Genomic DNA, 23,556 nt, shown 5'->3' with positions numbered 1-23,556 from the left:
AGTAGAGCAGTGGACAATGCCAGCAGAGCAGTGGATGGCATCAGCAGAGCAGTGGATGGCGTCAGTAGAGCAGTGGACAGTGGCCATAGGGCAGTGGATGGTGTCAGTAGAGCAGAGGACAGTGTCAGTAGGGCAGTGGACGGTGTCAGTAGAGCAGAGGACGGTGTCAGTAGGGCAGTGAATGATGTCTGTAGAGCAGTGGATGGTGTCAGTAGGTCAGTGGATGGCATCAGTAGAGCAGTGGACGGTGTCAGTAAAGCAGTGGACGGTGTCAGTAGGCCAGTGGGCGGTGTCAGTAGAACAGAGGATGGTGTCAGTAGAGCAGTGGATGGTGTCAGTAGGGCAGTGGATGGTGTCAGTAAAGCAGTGGATGGTGTCAGTAGAGCAGAGGACGGTGTCAGTAGAGCAGAGGACGGTGTCAGTAGAACAGAGGTTGGTGTCAGTAGAGCAGTGGATGGTGTCAGTAGGGCAGTGGATGGTGTCAGTAGGGCAGTGGATGGTGTCAGTAGAACAGTGGATGCTGTCAGTAGAGCAGAGGACAGTGTCAGTAGAGCAGTGGATGGTGTCAGTAGAGCAGAAGACTGTGTCAGTAGAGCAGAGGACGGTGTCAGTAGAACAGAGGTTGGTGTCAGTAGAGCAGTGGATGGTGTCAGTAGAGTACAGGACGGTGTCAGTAGGGCAGTGAATGGTGTCACTCGGTGAGAACTGTATATAAAGATGGTGTATGGGGGGTGAAAACTGTATATATATGGAGGGTGTATGGGGGGACTGTATATATGGGGGGAGAACTGTATATACGGGGGGGACTGTATATAGGGGGCTGTATATATGGATGGTGTATGGGGGGACTGTATATATCTGGGAGAACTGTATATATGGGGGACTGTATATATGGGGGGGCTGTATATATGGATGGTGTATGAGAAGGAGAGAGAGAACTATATAGATGGATGGTATATGGGAGGGGGGGGCGGCAGAACTGTATGAATAGTGTATGGTGGGGGAGTGTGTATGTATGTATAGTATAGTGTATGGTTGGGGGGGTGAGAGTATTTTGAAATCCTGACATACTGACATGGCAAAAACTTACCTTACAAGCTGGGCTCCAGTCCCAGCGTGATCTCTGTACACTCAGGCACTCAGGCAGCAGGAGCAGAAATCAAGTGGTGCTGCAGACCCGAACTCGAGGAGACACAGCTGCACTGGTGGCACAGGCACAGGGAGCCACTGGTGGGTCTGAAATAAACAATTTGCCCGGGTTTTAGGCGGGCAGAGACCCAGGCACATGTTTCAAAACCCGTACTGTATGGGTGAATCCCGGACAGGTTGCAACCCTAGTCAGCCCCCCACACACACACATCTGTATATATGTCAGCCCCCCACACACCTGTATATATGGCAGCCCTACATATACACAAATGTGTAAACATACAAGGGCCTGGCCCTTCCTTGTACACAAACAGCCCCCCTCCATTTCCTTCACAGCCCCTACTTGTAAAGAAGATCTTCCTACCTGGTTCCAGCTCGTTTCACAAAGCTGACATGTTGCCAGAGAAGCACAGTACACGAGGGGTGCACATGCACATAGTAGCCAGCAGTGGCAGTAAAGAGCTTGATGTCTGAGCTCAATGCCACAAAGAGCAGAGCCAGCCAAGATTGTTTCTGTAATGCACAGAAGGGCTCCCCTTCACCCATCCTGCCTTCTTCTGTCCCGGGCCGGCCCCCTCGGGCCCCAATGCCCCTTACAGTTGTAACGGCTGTACTCCCCGATTGGCAGCCCTGACTGTGACATACTGAAGCAGAACATGATCCCCTCCCTTTGGAGACTAGGCCGCAGGGCAGTATTCCAACATGAAAACAACCCCAAACACAAATTTACACTGTTATACAAGCTGTACACTCACTACTTTACATTGTACCAATATGTCATTTCTTCAGGGTTGTCACATGAAAAGATACGTGTCACATGATGCTACGTTCACCCTCTGGCTCTATTCTACACTCTCTTTTCCAGAGCCTCTCCAATCCTATGGAGCTCCTTACTCCAATCTGTCAAATTATCTCCTACTCTATTAGCTTTTAGACGAACCATGAAAACCCTCCTCTTCAGAGAAGCCTATCCTATCCACACCTAACAACTGTATTTTCATTTTCTCTATCTGATCATCCCCCACAGCTATTACCTTTTTCCCACTTGACCCTCGCTCCTAGATTGTAACCTCTAATGAGCAGGGTCCTCTGATCCCCCCTGTATTGAATTGTATTGTAACTGTACTGTCTGCCAACATGTTGTAAAAAACCAAACAAGAGGGACTTTTGGACTTTATAGGCACAACTATAACAAACTGATTATTTAAAATAACATTTTATTTACTTGGAAAAATACATAACAAAAAAGATACATTATCTAAAAAACCACAACATGTGTATATATTTTAAAGTGCTCGCTATACACCACCATCTATAGTATACAGTATTCGGACGTCTGGATGAACTTTCCACAACAAGATCAATCCGAAATGATGGCTCGATAGCGGGTTGGTAGTCAATTCAAGTCACGTAAATCTTTGATGCTCAATATGATACACTTCTAACTCTGCATCAACATGTTGTAAAACACTGCACAAACTGTTGCCACTATATAAATCCTGTATAATAATAAAATAATAATAATATAATAAAATATTTACAAAAATGTGAGGGGTGTACTCACTTTTGTGAGATACTGTATATGCAGCCCCATGAAAAAAAGCCCACTTCCATGAGGCCGCAAATATGTGTTACGTCAGCGTGAAGGGGTTAAAAAAAGAGCCTATTACATAAAATAAAAAATAATAACTCCACTTTCCCCAAAAAAAAAAAAAATGAAAACCCCTAAAGACCACACCCTAAAACAAACAAACAGACCACTTTTTTTAGAGAAGGCCTTGCCAAAAAAAAAACATCTTTCTATCTACAGGACAGCAGCTAAAAGTGAAAAGTACACTTTGCATGCAAATTTGCCCCAGAGCTTAGTGAATATGATGAAGTTAACTTTGCAAAAAACACCCAATGGCGTGCAAGGAAAATCTCTATTCCAAGAACCTTGTCGAGAAGCATACAAATACAATTACTGGCACTCCAATGTTCCTCTGATATTACTTTATTGAAGATCGTTCCATACAGTGTAACAGGCTTGCAATTTTGAGTATAAGACCTTAGTCATAGCTAATTGAAACACTTTGCAACATTGTTAAAATAGTCTCCTACACAAGGCAAGGGAGCGATTAAAAAGTTTATACTTCACATGTTAAAAATTTTAAAACAATGAACAAAATATATAGAGACAGAGAAGACCAAAATGAAAAGACAGAGAAGTAACAAGTTAAGGAAATAAAATAAAACCAATAAACATGACACATTGTGCAAAGTCACCAATATTAATTCTTCAAAAAAACACTAATATCCCATCTATGTTTGAGATCCAATAGAATTCTAGACTGAATTCTCAAGATACACTGAGCCTCTCATTCAAGCAATCTTTTATGAACCTCTCCACCCTAAGATGAGAAAAGACTATTTTCATACCATAAAACAGAAATGAAGTCACGTCCCTGCATAAACATTTTGAAAGTGGTAAGATGCAATGTAGAGATGGGATGCACAAACATTCTGACCCCACAGAAATGTCCCCAATCCTGTACGGAGGTGCCTGATGGTGCACCCAACATATTAGAAATTACATGTGGAGCACATTTTTACATTAACCTTTCTTATGCTGCAATTAATAAACTGCGTCTTGGAGTAACTGTTACCAGATACCGCCAACCATAACTTCTTTAATTTTGGTGTGCACCCCGCAATACCTGCAGGTCTACAGCAAGTAAAGTTTTGTGTGCCCTCCATTTTACAAACACACTTTTTTTTTTTCAGGACCTCATTACCATATTATACTCAGGACATTATTTTACTTACTGAAGTGTGTGGTGACAAATATTGGTACATCCACAGTTTTATCATGTGTATTTATTATTATCCTCCAGGAGCTCCTCTCTGTCTCACTAGTACCATTAATTAATATCTGGTTGTATATATTTCCTTTATTGTTTTAAACCTTTTATCATGAAAAGTATAACCTTTTTAATTGAGTAGGAGACTATTTTAGCAATGTTACCGAGTGTTTTAATTAGCTGTGACATTAAAATATGGCATGACTGATTTATTAAAGGAGTAGAGCATGCTTACTTTGCAAATTAAATTTTTACTTTGCAGGAGAATTTTTACTTAGATTCGTGAATAGGGTGATGCAGTGCTGCCTTCAGACATCCAGTCATGAGCAAGCAAAATCCTTTTTTCTTATTTTCTTTGCACATGGTTTAGTATACCTTGCAAAGTGAATTTTCACCACTTTCACTTAGGTACAGTGCCTTGCAAAAGTATTGACCCCCTTTTTACCTATTTTGTTACATTACAGCCTTTAGTTCAATTTTTTTTTAATCTGAATTATATGTGATGGATCAGAACACAATAGTTTAAGTTGGTGAAGTAAAATTAGAAAAATATAAAACTATTTTTCAGAAATAAATAAACTGATAATTGGCATGTGCGTGTGTATTCACCCCCTTTGTTATGAAGCCCATAAAAAGCTCTGGTGCAACCAATTACCTTCAGAAGTCACATAATTATTGAAATGATGTCCACCTGTGTGCAATCTAAGTGTCACATGATCTGTCATTACATATACACACCTTTTTGAAAGGCCGCAGAGGCTACAACACCTAAGCAAGAGGCACCACTAACAAAACACTGCCATGAAGACCAAGGAACTCTCCAAACAAGTAAGGGACAATGTGGTTGAGAAATACAAGTCAGGGTTAGGTTATAAAAAAATATCCAGATCTTTGATGATCCCTAGGAGCACCATCAGATCTATCATAACCAAATGGAAAGAACATGACACAACAACAAACCTGCCAAGAGACGGCCACACACCAAAACTCACAGACCGGGCAAATAGGGCATTAATCAGAGAGGCAGCACAGAGACCTAAGGTAACCCTGGAGGAGCTGCAGAGTTCCACAGCAGAGACTGGAGTATCTGTACATAGGACGACAATAAACCGTACGCTCCATGGAGTTGGGCTTTATGGCAGAGTGGCCAGAAGAAAGCCATTACTTTCAGCAAAAAAAAAAAAAATGGCACATTTTGAGTTTGCGAAAAGGCATGTGGGAGACTCCCAAAATGTATGGAGGAAGGTGCTCTGGTCTGATGAGACTAAAATGTAACTTTTTGGCCATCAAAGAAAACGCTATGTCTGGCGCAAACCCAACACATCACATCACCCAAAGAACACCATCCACAGTGAAACATGGTGGTGGCAGCATCATGCTGTTGGCATGTTTTTCAGTAGTCGGGACTGAGAAACTAGTCAGAGTTGAGGGAAAGATGGATGGTGCTAAATACAGGGATATTCTTGAGCAAAACCTGTACCACTCTGTGTGTGATTTGAGGCTAGGACAGAGGTTCACCTTCCAGCAGGACAATGACCCCAAACACACTGCTATAGCAACACTTGATTGGTTTAAGGGGAAACATGTAAATGTGTTGGAATGGCCTAGTCAAAGCCTAGACCTCAATCTAATAGAAAATCTGTGGTCAGACTTAAAGATTGCTGTTCACAAGCACAAACCATTCAACTTGAACGATCTGGAGCAGTTTTACAAGGAGGAATGGGAAAAATTCCAGTGGTAAGATGTGGCAAGCTCATAGAGATTTATCCAAAGTGACTTGGAGCTGTGATAGCCGCAAAAGGTGGCTCTACAAAGTATTGACTTTAGGGGGGTGAATAGTTATGCACATTGACTTTTTCTGTTATTTTGTCCTGTTTGTTGTTTACTTCACAATGAAAAAAAACATCTTCAAAGTTGTGGGCATGTTCTGTAAATTAAATGATGGAAATCCTCAAACAATCCATGTTAATTCCAGGTTGTGAGGCAACAAAACATGAAAAATGCCAAGGGGTGGGGTGGGGGTGAATACTTTTGCAAGGCACTGTAGTTCCTTTTTCGTGATTGAGAGTGTACATTGACATTTATTTTTATGTAGCTGACCCTTTTAATTTCAAAACCATTTTTAGGCACACTATGTTCAAAAGGTTGCCTACCCCTGATTATTCATAGTGAAAAAAATACTTTGCTACATCATAAATCTCCTTGACACTGCAGAGGCTGCTAATAAATTTACACAGAAGCAGCAAGAAATACCTTAGAATCAATTTAGAGATCTGCATCTGCATTTACTCCCTTTATGTCTGTGGCATTCTGATTACTCAGTACCCCCCTAGATAGCCACCTATTCAGATGCATTGAGTTTAGAGACTACAAGTGTAAGTGATGACGAGTGATGAGCCAGAATAAAAGAACGCATCCCTGGCATCCTTTCAGACAACATGTTCTTCACTGCTGGTCACTGGGTAGTGTGCAGATTTGAAATGTGCTGTGCTGATCAGTTGTTTAATCTAGAAAAGGTACAGTGGTATTTCTCAATATGTAAAGTGCAACATGTAACCCAATCAATAAATAAATATAAATAAATAATATTACATATCATATAGTGGCACCAATTGGTGATCCATAAACTCAATTCATCATGTGTGTAAGGCAAACAAATGGAATGGGGAACAATTATAAAAATAAGTAATTTAAAATAATTTAGAAATAATTATAATAAACCAATCAAATATATTTAATGCAATAAATCTATATGTGAAGTGCTAAAAAGAAAAGGTATATCTCATACCAGAAAAAAATATATAATGTGCATACAGTTAAAGTCCATATAATAATCAGTGAATAGAGTCCATTTCATTAAAAATATAGATGCATGTAAAGTGTAATCAAATATAGTCCATATCCTGTCATTTTCAGTGTATCAAAAACAGAAAAAATCCAGAGGTTGTGTTTGTCCCATACACCATATAGTATCTTAAGTAAATCACCTCTGTGCCCGAACACCCCACCTTTGGGTGTCCTCTCACCTGCTGTAATGAACCTCACTTGTCAGGGGAGATAATGCAAGCAGTTTGTATAGGAGTCAGCAGGCACTCTGCTAGTGCTATAGCACTATCTTCAGCTTCACATCACAAGGATAAAAGGCAAGAAGGAATATTCAATTGTGTAGACAAGTCAAGTCAAGAAAGCCTTGGGAGGTGCAACAAGTGAGGTTGGTGGTGACATGATCACGCTAGGCGGAGCTGGGAATGCAGTGTCTGTGTCTCCAAGCTGTGACATTGTGCTGTTTGATTCCTTCTGAAATGTGAGTGCTTTTTATCTTAATAAAACACAACTTATAGGGCCTGGTATGGATTTTGGGCAGAACCCCAGGGCATTTTTTTTCTCACTGACAGGCTCCTTTGCTACATTCTGCTATCAGCTGCAATCACCAGCTGACAGCAGTGATGAGTTACTGGTTGTTAGCGCACTGGTGGGTGCTGACTCCTTAACAACCTACAAAAATGCATCAAAATGCATGTACATGCATTTTTTGATGCATTTTCATTAAAGTCTATGTGACCAAAATCACCCTGAAATTGCACGAAAGTGGTACAGGGACCCTTTTCCAAAATTACACCGTGCTGTGCTGCATTGATGTGAATGGGCACCACAATGTGATTTTCAATGTCATGCGATTCTGTGAGTCACATCTGAAATCGCATTATTGTGAACCAGGCCTAAACAAAACTGCCCTGAGATATCTCCTTCCCTGCAGATTAGTCATCATTAACCACTTATTGACCACCCAACGTACATGTACAGCAGGGTGGTGGCTCTCCTGCACGAAATCGCATACCTGATTGGACACAGCGGGAGCCAATCAGCGGGTCCGGTGGACCCAATGTCCGCTGGGACCCGCCGATCATTTCCGAGAGAGGCAGAACGGCAGTCTGCCTATGTTAACAAGACAGATAGCCGTTCTGTTAGTAGGGGAGACAGAGATCTTGTGTTTGTGCTAAGCAGGAACACAGATCTCTGTCTTCCCACAGTTAAAGCATCCCCCACACAGTAAGAAAGCAAACCCAAGGGACACATTTAACCCTTTGATCGACCCTGAGTTTAACCCCTTCACCTGCCAGTATCATTCGTACAGTGCATATTTTTTGGAACCGATCTCTGTATTAGTGTTACTGGTCCCCAAAAAAGTGTCAAAAGTGTCATTTAGTGTTCGATTTGTGGACCGCAATATCGCAGTCCCGCTATAAGTCACCGATCACTGCCATTACTAGTAAAAAAATAAAGATTAACAAAAATTCCATAAAAATATCCCATAGTTTGTAGATGCTATAACTTTTGCGCAAACCAATCAATATACGCTTATTGGGATTTTTTACCAAAAATATGTAGCAGAATATATATTGGCTATAAATGGATGAAGAAATTAGATTTTTTACATTTTTTTATTGGATGTGTTTTATAGCATAAAGTAAAAAATATTGTTTTTTTTTTTTTTTTTCAAAATCAGTGTTTTTTTGTGTTTATAGCACAAAAAATAAAAACCACAGAGGTGATCAAATACCACCAAAAGAAAGCTTTCTGTGGGAAAAAAAGGATATCAATGTTAATTGTGTACAGCATCGCACAACTGTGCAATTGTCAGTTAAAATAACGCAGTGCCGTATCACAAAAATGGCCTGGTCATGAAGGGGGTAAACGTACATAGTTACATAGTAGGTGAGGTTGAAAAAAGACACAAGTCCATCAAGTCCAACCAATGTTTGTGATTATATGTCAGTATTACGTTGTATAACCCTGTATGTTGTGGTCATTCAGGTGCTTATCTAATAGTTTTCTTAAATTATCGATGCTCCCTGTTAAAACCACTGCCTGTGGAAGAGAATTCCACATCCTTACCGCTCTTACAGTAAATAACCCTCTACACAGTTTAAGGTTAAACCTCTTTTCTTCTAATTTAAGTGAATGGTCGCTTGTATTTTTAAATTCCCTTTCGTGGAAAACTTTTATCCCTATTGTGGGGTCACCAGTACGGTATTTGTACATTGAAATCATATCCCCTCTTAAGCATCTCTTCTCCAGAGAGAATAAGTTCAGTGCTTGCAACCTTTCCTCATAACTAAGATCCTCCAGACCCTTTATTAGCTTTGTTGCCCTTCTCTGAACACTCTCCAGTTCCAGCACATCCTTCCTGAGGACTGGTACCCAGAACTGGACAGGATACTCCAGGTGCGGCCTGACCAGAGTCTTGTATATTGGGAGAATTATCATTTTATCCATAGAATGCATTAGGATAAAAAACCTTCCCCCCTTTACAACTCTTTAACTTAAATGTTCTGATTCATTTATTGAGTGATTCTTCGTATTTCTTATGTGCATTAGGAAAAGTATGAAGAAAGGTTTCTAAGAGATGAACAGGCAAAAGCTGAAGATCCAAAGCCACATTCTCCACCACCTCAGCAAGTTCGAAGGTGGCCAATTTCTTCACGTCAAATTAAAGTAAGATCAAAACCGGTCCAAAAGCCTGTTGTCCGAGGTGTAACATTTTACAAGGCCAAAGATACAGAAGATGACAGTGACATGGATGAGTTGCGTAAGTGAAAATTTATGTAACTTTAGTGCCCAGTGCTCTTATTTTAGCCATATATTATTTTTCATTTTGTAATATTTGTCAACTGCATATGCCATATGATCATTAAAGCATATTGTACAACTAAAAGAAGGTTCACAAATAAAATACATTATTCTAGAAAGCACAGTGCAGGTAGGGGTAAGCATTATTATTTTCTGAATAAATAATAAATATGTCTAAAATGTTTTCCTTAAGCGGAGCTCCGTCAAAAAGGGGAAGTTCCACTTTAAGGCCTCCTCCCTGACTCCTGTTTGTGAAAGTGAGCTTTTGGGGAGAAGGGGGGAGCGGGTACCTGATTTTGACAGGTATCCGCTCCCTCTTCCGGTCCAGTCGTTTTAGGCGATCAGAAGTTTTCCTTCCCTCCTCCCTCCTGAAGTCTTCTGGGACACATGACAGGTCCCAGAAGACTTTGGGACCAGTCACAGAGCACAGCGCCACTCGCGCATGCGCAGTGGGCACCCGGCTGTGAAACCGCAAGCTGTCACAGCCGGGTGCCCATAGTAAAGATGCGGGCGCCACTGAGGGAGGACACAGGGTAAAAACAGCTGGTGTGAGTGCACCACTGGATTGTGGGACAGGTGAGTGGCCATTTATTAAAAGTCAGCAGCTACAATTTTTGTAGCTGCTGACTTTTAATAAACGCACAAATGACTGGAACTCCACTTTAAGCAAATTTGTGCTTTGCCCACAAAGGACAAACCAAACAGTTTGCTTTAAGGCCCCCTCTCCAACAGTGCATACTTTTATTCGCTTTCTCAACCACCCTGCTTAGTGGCAGGCAGTGAAGAAAGAAGTTCTATGTTGTTCAGAGTCGCTTTAGTTGGCACTTACACAAGGTTGAGTACTCTAATGTGACAGCAATTGGCCAATCACCAAGCATCTGGAAGTCCTGGTATTTTTGTGGACCTGAACATTGTTGACAGAGGATCATTTTTCCTTGACGTGTATGATAAGAGCCTTTTATAGTGGCTATCACCACTGCTAACTTAATTTTTGTCAAATGTTTTCACTTTCAATCTTTTTACTTATTAGAAAGAGTTTTCATTAGGGATGCACCAATACCAGTAACGGTGCCAATTTCAAGCATTTGCTCAAGTATCGGAACTTGCGCAAATGCTCCCGATACTGAAACCGATACTTTGCGTAGTTATTTGCGTCAATACAAAATGAATGGGCACAAATTGCACTGCAAAGATTCACATTCAATCTGAAGAGGAATGCGGTTCGATTCCTGTCCAAATTCGCATGTGATTTCATCCACTCATAGTACATATCCGGCCAAATGCAAATCTGCATAGGTATCTTGGTCCCACCAATGATAGCAAATCCTGGCCGCTGGAGGTACTCACAGGGCTGGAGGAGATGTAGAGCCGGTAGGCCCCCAAGCTGACTTCACTTCCGCCCTATACGCACGGGGTCCCCACCTCCAGTGGCTGTGATTTGCTATCAGCGACAGGACCGGGACACTTATGCAGATTTTGCATTTAGACAGATATGTATTGTGAGTTCTAACATTTTTAATAAACTGCCCACTAGATGGCGCTTTTCCCTTTCTATACACACACAGGGGTAGTTGGGGGAATCGCCCCGCATTCCTGTTCAAATCACATGCGATTCTTTGCAGTGCCAATTTTTTTTGTATTGATGCAAATTGCACCGCAAAGTATCGGTACTCAATATTGTTGAGTACCTGACCAAAAGTATTGGTACTCGTACTCAATACAAAAGCGATAAAGCCAATAAAAAAACAGTATCAGTGCAACTTTAGTTTTCATATAGTTACAGAGAGTTACACATTGCTTACACTGTTAAGTTTATATGGAATAATAATGGATAATGGACATAGGATAGCGAAGGACAATAAAGCATGAGCTGAAAAAGGGGGATAGAAGCCTAGGGAGGAAAGGGAACGCTCCAGAAGTTCCAATGTGTGTCTTCCACTCTAATGTTTTATAACTATCGATTGGAAGTGAGGCATTATCGTATTGGGTCCATGGGGACCACGCTTTGAGAAATTTATTGTGGGTATTCACGAGTATTCTTGTAAGTTTCTAATTGACAAAGAGTCCAAGCCTAGTTTAACTATATACATAGAAGTATACAAATACCGGTACTTCTTTCCATGCTTTAGCCCAGGTTCACACTGAGCTGCGGGAATGAAGCCGTGCGAGTTCAGCTGAACTCGCACGATTTCACTCCCGCATGTCAGTCCCGATTTCGGCCGCGAGTTCAGAGACATCTGTGCCTCTGCACAGATGTCAATGTAAATCGCAGCCTGAAATCGCAAAAAGTAGTACAAATGCAGCGTTGCACCGATTAGGGCGGTGCCATTGCCGGAAATTGCCGCCAATTTGACATGTCAAATCTCATGTCAAATCGCATGTCAAATCGTACCAATGTGAACCAGGGCTTAGTGATAGTTTGTTTAGCTGCTAAACACACATATATAGTTAGCTTAAACCCTTCCCTGCGACGGTATGCATGTATGCGGCCTCACTGGACTGGGCTTTTTTCCGTGGGGCCACATTTATGTTTACCTCTCTTTGTGCTGGGAGCGCGCCGCACAGCTGTGTATATCACAGTGATCAGTCACTGTGAGCCCACCCCTGTGTTTACGTTCTCTTCTAAATGGAGAGGAAGATACGTTGCATCTTCCCTTCCTTGTAGAAGGAAGATGTAAATAAAACAATAATAATAATAATAAAAATTAAAAAATAAAGGAAAAATAGGTAGATTAAGGTTAGAATTAGGTCAGTGCCAGGGTTATTGTTAGGTTCAAGGCAAGGGTCAAAGATCAAGGCTGGGGTCAAAAGTCAGGGTCAGTATATTTTAGGTAGGATTTTTTTTTTTTAAAGCATTTTTTAAATTAGTATCCATGTTAAGAAATGGGTGTTTGAATAGAATGAAAAAAAAAGGAAAATGCGCACCATTGCTTCTGGGCCCTACTAGGGGTACAAACAACAAAAAACATAAACATATGTGGTATTGCTGCGATTGTCAGGAGCAGGGGAATTTATTTTGGGTTACTTTTTAGTGGTAAATGATGGTAATAGCAAGAAATATACAGCTAAATTTTTAAAAATTCCATTACCATTTACCACCAAAAGAAAGCCCGATTTGTCCTGAAAAAAACAAAATATAAATCACCTGGGTAGTTAGTACAAACATACAGTATGTCAAAGTTGCAAAATTGTGTTCAGGCATTAACAATTGTCTTCCCCTCAGTCGCTAAGGGGTTAAAATGAGATTTGGTGAGACAGAGAGGTTTGAGGTGAAGAAGCGCAAGCCAAGAGTCTTTAGAGAGAAGACATTTAAAAAGGGTGTTTAGGAACTTTGTCAAAAAATCTGCCTAACATGGAGCAGGTCCACCAGATATGATGCACATCTCCGGCATCATTGCAGCCTCTAAAGCATGAATTGGAACAAGCAGGATCAGGATGGAGATGTGCCAGTCTGCTTGGTACCATACACCTTAAATGCCATTTTAATAACGGGCATGTTGACAGAGCATGAGAAGACTGTAAGCCAAACTTGTTGCCAGTCCTCTGAAGTTTTGCTATTTATAAGGTCGTTTTCTCACTAGGAAATTGGTTGTTGATTTAGTTAAAAGTCTGAGTTGTGAGTATATTATGGTGATCAGTTTGGGATAGAGAGGTGTATAATAAGTTTTGTGTTTTTGTTAGACATCGGGAGGGTGAGCCAGTATTTGATTTAGATGCATCAGTAATTTTGAAGCTTGGAATTTGTCCCTGACTTTGGCCCAACTGTATATGTTGATTCCATAAAAAAAAGGAATATATATATTGTCATTTGTTTGAGCATTTTTTTGAAACGTTTTGATCCTGATGTAAGTTTACTTTAAAGTATGTACAGTGGGTATAGAAAATAATCACCCCCCCCCCCCCTCAAAAAAATCACATTTTGTTGCTTTGCAGTCTGAAAAGAAGACAGACACAGTTTTTGTTTTATCTAGCTGTATTTACTCAGTGCAACTTATAACATCCAAGTGAAAGATAGGTATTCAGCACCTGCAGGAGCAAAATACAGGGCATTGGCTCTGCTATATGCCACTGCCCCTCGCATCCAGGTGTAGACAAATGTTGCGACCTCTACAACCCCTATAGTTACACCTCTGCTTGGAAGTGCTTTATCAGGAGGCTGAAACTTTTGCATTTGTCTTATGAGGGGGAGTTCCTTTGACAATATCAATAAATTAATTTGGACTCTTTTATCTTTTGGTCTGGTTCTCCTTCCATATAAGCACGTCTTTTTCTGGCTAACCTGCTGAAGTACCCACTGGAAGGTAGCCTTTTCTATCGTGAGCAGCCTAACTTGAGCCAGTGGGCTCTAGACTTCACATGTTTTTTGCCCTCTCACTACCTTGCTTAAACTCATATTAAAGTCCCAGCGCCTCTTGGATGCCCTTTTTTTCATTGATGTTACCAAAACCAGGCAAAGAGCACCTGGATCCCGACAACTTCCCTATATCTCTTCTCATCATAGATATCACATTTCTTACCACCTTGATTCACAAGTACTAGGTGGGATTTAGGCCAAAGAGACAAGCCCCTGACAATACCCGTAAGGTGATCATCCTTATACACCTCCTACACAAATTACAGGGCATGCTACTATTTCTCTTGGGGCTTTGGGAATTTTCTAGCCTGGCTGGAATCACTCTTTCCTAACCCCACAGCCATGATCAAATATTTAAATTACCACTCCATTACAATCTCTATTGAAAGGGGAACCCACCAGGGATGTCCTTTCTCCCCAACTCTGTTTGTCCTTGCCTTAATACCCCTAGAGCGCCTTATCAGATCGGACTCAAGCATTCATGGCCTACAATCAGGCAACCAAACCTACAAAGTCAGCCTCTTTGCTGATAACCTATTATTGACTCTCACCCAACAATTATCCATTCTAAACAAATTTTCTCAAATTTTTAAACTTCACATTAACAAAGAAAAATCTGCGGCTCTTAACATTTCCTTGCCCAGCTCCACACTTGCCACAATTCAAGTGACAGTAAAAATAAAAGTTATAAAAAAAATAAAAACAGGCATGTTATACTCACCTTCTCTATGCAAAGGTTTTGCACAGTGCAGCCCCCGATCCTTCTCTGCTGGGGTGCCCTGCCAGCGCTCTGGGCTCCTCCTGTTCTCTGTGTGCCACCAGAGAAAACTGCTTCGATCCCAAGCTGGGCAATTGACACACCTAGTGTGGCTCGACTCCGTCCCCACCTCCAGGGCTGTGGATAGAAATCATGGGGCCCTGTACAGCCTACCCGATGGGGCCCCCTTTAGCCCCACCCCTGGTCCCTCCTTCAGCCCCACCCCTGGCCCTGCCCCTATAACGAGAGGCTAGTGTATACCGAGAGGCTAATGTATACAGACAGGCTAGAGTATATAGACAGACTAGTGAATACAGAGAGGCTTGTGTATACCAAGAGGCTGGTGTATACAGAGAGGCTGGTGTATACAGAGAGGCTGGTGTATACAGAGAGGCTGGGTATACAGAGAGGCTGGGTATACAGAGAGGCTAGTGTATACAGAGACGCTAGGGTATACAGAGAGCAGCCCCAACCAATTTAACACAACTAGAGGATGATTAAATGAAATGGAATCAGTATACAGAGGTTTACTTCTTCTGAGAGATATTAAAGGAACACTCTAACCACCATGACCACTTTAGTAATTTGAAGTGGTCAAGGTGGTAGGAGTCAGTATGTGGGATGGCATGAATATACCAAGGTGGTCTAATGATCGGCTTCTGTCTAACAGGGGGGCTACACAGAGATCAAAATTTGGCTGATCCCTGCTAAACTGAATTTTGATGTGTGTGTTCCCAGCTTTACCCAATTCCTTGCTTCAGCTGGCTTCATCCAGCGCCGACTGGTTCCCCACAGTGCCTGTGTATGTTTTACTGACTATGCTCAGTTGCTCACACTCCAGCCCCCCTATCATATCATACAAGGTTAAAAACCCCTTCCCGCCGACCGTACGCAGATATGCGTACTCGGCTTTCCGGGGTTATACCGGGATGATGCCCGCAGCTGCAGGCATCATCCCGGTACCGTTGTTTAGAGCGGGCGATCGGCTACCCGAGTATAACAACCAATGCGGCTAAAAGCCGCTCGGCTGTTATACCGGAGGAGCGGGAGGGGACATCCCCCCCCTCCCGCCGCCTCCCGCCGCTCTTACCGGGCCTCCCGTGCGATCGGGAGGCCCGGTATCCAATCGGTTGTCTCCGACGGCTGTGGGCGGGCTGGAACGAAGCCGTGGGCGGCTTTGTTCCAGCCTTCTCAATGTAAACGCAGAAGCGACGTCATGACGTCACTTCCCGTTTACTCGGCTGCCAATGGCGCCGAATTTAAAAACATATACAGTATTCAGAATCGCCGTTTTCGGCGATCTGAATACTTTGAAGTGCAGAGGAGGGATCGGAGGTCTTTTAGACCCCCGATCCCTCCATAAAGAGTACCTGTCACCACCTATTACTGTCACAAGGGATGTTTACATTCCTTGTGACAGCAATAAAAGTAAAAAAAAAAAACATTTTTTTTTAAAAACACAATTTATAAATCTAAAAATAAATAAAATAAATAAAAAGAATAAAAAAAAAATTTTTAAAGCGCCCCCGGCCCCGCGAGCTCGCGCAGCGAAGAAAACGCATACGGAAGTCACGCCCGCATATGTAAACGGTGTTCAAATCACACATGTGAGGTATCGCCGCGATCGTCAGAGCGAGAGCAATAATTCTAGCACTAGACCTCCTCTGTAACTCTAACCTGGTAACCGTAAAAAAAATTTAAAGCGTCTCTTATGGAAATTCATAGCTACCATAGTTTGTCGCAATTCCACGAGTGCGTGCAATTATAAAGCGTGACATGTTTGGTATCTATTTACTCGGCATAACATCATCTTTCACATTATACAAAAAAATTGGGGTAACTTTACTGTTTGGATTTTTTAAAATTCATGGAAGTGTCCCTTTTCCAAAAATTTGCGTTTAAAACACCGCTGCAAAAATACCGTGTGATATAAAATATTGCAACAATCTCCATTTTATTCTCTAGATTCTCTGCTAAAAAAATATATATAATGTTTGGGGGTTCTAAGTCATTTTCTAGCAAAAAATACGGATTTTAACTTGTAAACACCAAATTTCAAAAATGGGTTTAGTCATGAAAGGGTTAATGTTCCTGTATGGTATGTGATGAGGCTGAGGTTTTGGTGGAGGAAATGAGCTCTGCAGCTGGTTGTAGCATGAAAACAGGTAAGTGAAAGAGTCTATTCTTTCCCTTTCTTCCCTCTCCCCACACACTGCAAGATTGGACTTTATTTAATTTCCTGGAGATTAGCTGTATTATATATATGTATACACATTATTTGCTGTTAATGCTTTAAAATTTGTTAGGAATATACTGGGACTTTTCAGGTGCTACATAAATATATTCTACATACACATATATTAAAAAGAATGATTTTGTGAAATGCATCTGTGTGTAGTGCCTGAAAAGTCCCATTATATTCCTAACATATGCAGGCCTTTCACTTTCACCATACCTGTCCTGTTGAGGTACAGTGCAAGTTTACAGCACATATTTGTATGAAGGCAGAACAATGGTGACTCACAGGAGAAGATGGCAATCTGTAATCTGTTATCTTGCCTTGAGGAGAGCTCCGGTGTGTTGTCCTGCTTGCTCTGTCCTTCCCGATGAGGGGGAGGGAGGCTCAGGTGCTGACATGAACACAAGTCCACTCTTCTCTTATCCAGAGACCCGAGGGGTGTCTTATCTGAGCAGTGGCGATGTCCAGGCTTCTGGGGTGACGCTTTCCCCCTCCCTCGGTCAGCCCTGTGCAGTCATAGACTTTTTTTTATTCTGAACTTTGTTCAGATTGCCTGGGCCCCCCCTGCTGGCCGGGCCCGGTACAACAGGGCCAGTTGTACTGGCTTATCAGTGGCACTGCCCACCTCCCTCGTCACTGGATTTGATTGACAGCAGCAGGAACCAAAAGCTCCCCCTGCTATAATTGAGTCCAGTGAGGAGGGAGAGAGAGTGTCACTGCTAGTAGGCATAGAGCTGGATCGAGATGGGGCTCAGGTAAGTATTTAGGGAGAGCTGTGGGCGGGAGCTGCACAATCTCAAAACTTACATAACCTCTTGGACCACTCCGCTCATTTCTTGGATGGGGAGGATTTACTCTATCAAGATGAACATTCTCCCAAGGATTCTATATCACTAAATATTCTATATTCCCGATTCCTTCTTCTGCTATTAAATCTTTTCAAAATCAGTTTCTGCCTTTTATTTGACGAACCATGTATAATCATAGGGGGTTTGGGTGTTCCAAATTATATGAAATACTACCAAGCTGCTCAGATCACCCCTCTTATAGCCCTATATGCAGCTAATGAGGCCCCTTTGTGGGTAGAACTTCTTGTGCCCCTGTAAAGCTGAAATCTCTACTGTGGACACTCCCTAACTTACACCCACCTACAATGAGCCCCTTAAGGAAACACACTTCAAAAGTCTGGGATGGTGTTAAATATTATAGTGATTTACTCTCTACCCACCTTCCTCTACTCCCTTATGGGTAACCCCCTTTTCCTACCGGGACTTGAATCACCTTCAGCTTTCTTGAACCATCAATGTTATCACTCTTGAATTGACCTATAAGGTTATGAACCAGGGGGCGTGTCTGGGATGGCAGAGGGAGCAGATGTGTAAGATCTGAGCTCCCACAGATTGGCTTTCAAATCCTTTCTTCTGGGGTGCAGAGGCCCACAAAATGACCCTCCTGTGCCCCCCTAACTCCTGAGACACCCCTGGGGTATGCACAGGAGGAAACCTCAGCAAAAATCTCGGAAAAGGGTCGCGCTGCCGAAAACCGTGGACAAGGCCGAAGCCGCGGCCTCGCCTAAATCCCCTGCCCAGAGAACCAGGCCAGCGGATCGAACGAACCGGAGCAGCTCCCGGACCCGGCGGCAGACTTCAAGGCTGTGATGCAGGCCATAACTTCCCTGACAGAAAAAGTGGACCACATACAGACCCACGTGGAGTTCATCAGGAAGGATTTTGATACCCTGAGAGGCCGCATGCATGAGGTGGAGCAGAGGGTCTCCCATAATGAAGATACGGTACGTGATCATGAGGCTGATTTACATATGCTGCAAACCAAAGTTAAAGTGCTGGAGGCCAGGGTAGAGGACACCGAAAATCACAACAGAAGGAACAACTTGCGACTTTTGGGCCTTCCAGAGGGGGCAGAGGGTACGGACCCCACTGCATTTGCTGAACGTTTATTGCAACAATTGCTCCCTTCGGCACCATTTTCCCCATTCTTCACCGTGGAAAGAGCACATTGCATACCCTCCACCAGGGGCCCACAGGGGGCGCCACCCCGCATCATCATCTTTCAATTGCCCCACTTTCGTGATTGTGACACGGTGATGAAGGAGGCAAGAGCTCAGGGGGAGCTCCGGTTTGAAAATGCCAAACTCCTGATCTTCCCAGATTATTCGCTGGAAACTTAGAAACAGCGGAAATCTTTTGACGCAGTGAGGGCCAGACTCCGAGCCAAGCATATCAAGTACAGCATGCTGTTTCCGGCCAGGCTGCGAGTGGAGGACGGTGAATCAGTGCGGTTCTTTAATTCTCCTGAGGATGCCTCCACATGGATTGACACGCTACCTCGCAGATAAGTTACCCTGAACAAGGACAGCTGTTTATTTCTAGTTAAATGAGCCATGGCCAACTGGTGCCTTAGAGACATGAAAAGTGGTGGTGAAAATACAGTAATAGCAAAAAAAAGGAAGGGGGAGCAGCTACATACAGTATGACAAATACAATGAACAAAATGGTGAAAAAATGTAGCGAATAACAAAAGTGCATGAATATCGTAATATAAATGTGATAAAAAGGGGGTGATTCCTATAAAGTGAATAACCCAAATTTGGTAAGGAACAAACATATACCTCTGAAACTAAAATAGGAAAAATAGAAATAAAAGTCCCACTGTGTCTAAACAGAATAAAAAGTCACTGGATGGTGTAAATCCCGGAGTGATATAAATGGGTATGCAGATCCATCCGTGGCAAGAACATCATGGAGGTATAAACATCTACAACTTGACGGTAGGTAAATGCTCTTACCAGATCCGGTGGACTCTAGTGTCAGCGACATACAGTCATCAGGGCAGTGTGCCACACATGGCAAATGTATAGATGTCCAGGTGGATAAGACCTCACGGTGGGTTTCAGGGATACTCCTAAGGGCTTCCAGGTACAACATCAATTCAGGACAGGGGCTTCCAAATCCAACGCCACTTCAGGAAATCCAAAATGGGAATCTTAGAGGATAGGTGTAGCCAGGTGGCGTACCCAGTCATGAGGTTATGTGGAGAAAAAATATTGCTTCCACATAGTGCAGGTAAAACGAGAGGTATTTTATTTATAAAAAACCAATACAATAAAATGTGATCACATAAAAAGGGAAGGGCAATATGAAGAGTGATGGAGCCACCCTACGCATTTCGACCGAAGGGTCTTCTACTGCCTTAGAGACGTGCCTCCTTTATTCACTGGCCTGTTCACTACTCCTGGCCCAGAAGGCTCCCCATGTGGTACATGTCACCTTGCCTTAAGGTAGACGGGAACCTGGGGTTTCATTGGTCCTCAATCTATCTCATCGCTCCTTGAGATGTTCTAGCAGGAGTGGCGGGAGTTAACTGTTCCTTTGCATATCCTCCTCCCCCCCTTCCTCCCTATCTATGTTGGTCATGGCCGGGAAAATATAACTGTTCCTGCAACGTTGAAGTTCAAGTTTGTACCCCCGGCTGCTGCCGGGAGACTGCACCCACTTCTTATGATCCGATCTCCAGCAAAGGACTGGGTGTTCTTCATCTGACTGCTGCACTGTGGATGCTGTTCCGCTCACGGTACGCCATTACAGGCGTGTTTGCCTTGGTCCTGAATTGGGATCCTGAGCCTCCCTGCGGTTTGGGTCGGGGTTGGCGGGGTGGGGGGCATGGTTAGGAATGCTCTGTTATAACCTGTTGTTTTGATGTTTTTTCACAAGCGATGCACTTATGTTTGTCACAAGATGTGCCAGGTGCCATGTTTTGACCTTTTTGTGGGTCCAGACCTTGCATCTGTTCTTATATGGTGATATATGGATAGGAAATGGGATACCAGGCATGGATGGCTGATTGTACCATAATCTCATGGAACACCAGGGGTTTGAATTCCTCTGTTAAGGTCACTGGTATTCCAGTTCCTTAAAACATACCACCCCCAAATCTGTATACTACAGGAGACCCACCTGACGGGAAGCAAACTTCTGAGTCTTAGAGGACCCTGGGTGGGACACCAATACCACTCCACGTATACCAACTACTCCACGGGAGTCAGCATCCTAGTGCATAAATCCTTACCGTTTAGACTGATGGCGCTGGAGCTTGACCCTGATGGTTGGTATGTTGCATTGAATGCTATTACAGACAGATTAGAGCTGATGGTGGTGGGATTGTACATACCCCCCCCCCCCCGGCCTCTATAAGAATACTTAACCAACTTATCTCTAAAATAGCTGCCTTTGGCACAGATAATGTGGTAATACTGGGGGATTTTAACCTGGTCCCAGATCCTGCGATGGACAGGCTTACGCCCGGAGTGGGCTCGCCTTCCGAGCTGTTCTCATGGGCTGAGGCATCCAATCTGACCGACGTGTGAAGGTGGCGTCACCCTTTTCGACGGGCCTACACATGTCACTCAGCCTCACACAAGACCCTATCACGTATAGATCTCGCATATGTGGGGGGGTCTGTCCTGCCAGGGTTCGGAACATTAATATACTTCCCCGTGGCATATCCGATCACGCTCTGCTTGCCTTAAAGCTTTGTGTGTCCAATGCTCCGGGGGAGAGTCTATGGAAACTGTCCAGATTTTGGCTGTCTGACTCCAGGATATCTGAACCATATAAATCTGAGGCGATACATTATTGGCGGGATCTAGACCATTCTGTGACTCTGACCACATCCTGGGATGCATTTAAGGCCTTCACTAGGGGAAGCTTACAAACACACATCCGTAGGATCCGGAGGCATCTGAGGAAGGAAACACTGAGGGCCGAGGAGAGGGTAGCAGCACTAGAGGCGGAATATTCCACGACGGGGTCCCCTGGGGACTCAGACTTCCAGGCAGCATTGAGAGATGTTCTTCTACTACGCACGGCGGCCACAAAAAACAAATTCTTACACTAGTCCCAAAGAGTTTTTGAACACGGAGAAAAAACAGGCAGTATGCTGGCATGGCTGGCGAGGGAAAGATCCTCCCCGGTGACTATCTCAGCCATATGCGATTCGGACGGGACGACCTTGACTGATCCCGCAGATATTAATAACAGATTCGCCTCATTCTATCAAGAGCTCTATGGCTCCCAGATGGAGTGCTCGGATGAGGAGCTGACAGCATACCTCGACGGGGTGGAGCTCCCTTGCCTGACATCCACATGTAGGGAAGCATTAGATGGCCTGATCCAACTAGAGGAAATTCAGCAGGAAGTAGCCTCTTTACAAAATGGTAAAACACCAGTTCCAGACGGCATTCCAGCCGAATTCTATAAAACATACGCTGAAGAAATACTCCCATTGTTTAAGTTAATGCTCCAAAAAGCCATGGAAGGGAACTCACTGTCCCCCGACAATGGCTGAAGCGGTTATTGTGGTCATTCTTAAACCTGGCAAGCCCCCTGATCAGTGCTCCTTGTATTGGCCAATTTTACTCCTTAACGTTGATGCCAAGCTATTGGCCAAAGTATTGGCTGGACGATTGAACACTGTGATCACGGCACTGGTCCATCCAGACCGGTCTGGATTTATGCCAGGAAGGGGGACTGATATCAACATTAGACGCCTCCTTACACATCTTTCCAGAGCGGGCGGGGACGGTCCAGAGGTGGTAGCCTCTCTTGATGCTGAGAAAGCTTTTGACTCGGTTGAGTAGCGATACCTCTGGGCTGTCCTGCACAAATTTGGATTCGGCCCTCACTTCATTAGCTGGGTGCAGATGTTATACCATAACCCCATGGCTCGCATATGTACAAATAACTCACTGTCATCACCCTTCCCTCTATCTAGGGGTACCAGACAGGGCTGTCCGCTCTCCCCCGGACTGTTTGCCCTGGCCATGGAACCCATGGCTGCCCGTATCAGAACCACCCCCTCAGTACAAGGCATCCAAGTAGGGGTAGTAATGGACAAAATATCCCTATATGCTGATGATACCCTTCTCTTCCTCAAAAACATCTCCTCCCTCTCACCAGCACTTCAAATAATAGACAAGTTTGGCATGTTCTCAGGAATCAAGGTAAACTGGGGGAAATCAATCCTTTTTTCATTAAACGCATCCAGTCAAAACCCACCGACAGGTACCCACCTAAACTGGACACCTGAATTTAAATATTTAGGAGTAAGGGTTGGAGCTCCGCTGTCTGCATATTTTGAGCTGAACCTCCAACCACTACTCAAAAACCTCTCGCAGAAATGTGCAGCCTGGAAAACTCTCCCCCTCTGCCCGGTGGGGAGGGTAAACTTAATTAAAATGATATACCTACCTAAATTTCTGTACTTTTTTTGGAATTCACCCTTGATTCCCCCCGCCTCATTTTTTGCCAAGCTGAAAAGTATAATATCCTCCTCTATCAGGAATGGAAGGCCCCCAAGACTGGCCATTGCTACCCTCCAGCTACCCATCACTCAAGGGGGTCTATCTCTACCGGACTTCCAGGTCTACTTCAAGGCGGCTGTCCTGGTGACGGTTAGATGGTGGTTCTCCCAACCACGTGACAACCCAGCGGTGACCTTGGAGGCCGCTATCATGGGTTCCTACTCCTCTCTCAGCAAAGTGGTGTTCAGAGGGATGAAATCCCACCCT

The 23,556-nt window shown here is 43.6% G+C and overlaps 1 protein-coding gene across 1 annotated transcript in view; it reads left to right on the top strand.

Annotated features, from left to right (window-relative positions):
* OLFML2B (olfactomedin like 2B) overlaps positions 1 to 23,556 on the top strand; it is a 483,693-nt gene that overhangs the window by 290,183 nt on the left and 169,954 nt on the right. Inside the window, exon 5 of the mRNA XM_073592846.1 lies at positions 9,369 to 9,579. Coding sequence (XP_073448947.1) covers positions 9,369 to 9,579 — 211 coding nt within the window. The remainder of the gene's footprint in view (positions 1 to 9,368; positions 9,580 to 23,556) is intronic.

The sequence above is a fragment of the Aquarana catesbeiana genome, linkage group LG07, assembly GCF_042186555.1.
Source record: "Aquarana catesbeiana isolate 2022-GZ linkage group LG07, ASM4218655v1, whole genome shotgun sequence".
NCBI classification, from domain to species: Eukaryota; Metazoa; Chordata; class Amphibia; order Anura; family Ranidae; genus Aquarana; species Aquarana catesbeiana.
Note: the sequence above shows the minus strand (reverse complement) of the source record. Positions and strands in the feature narration are given on the sequence as shown.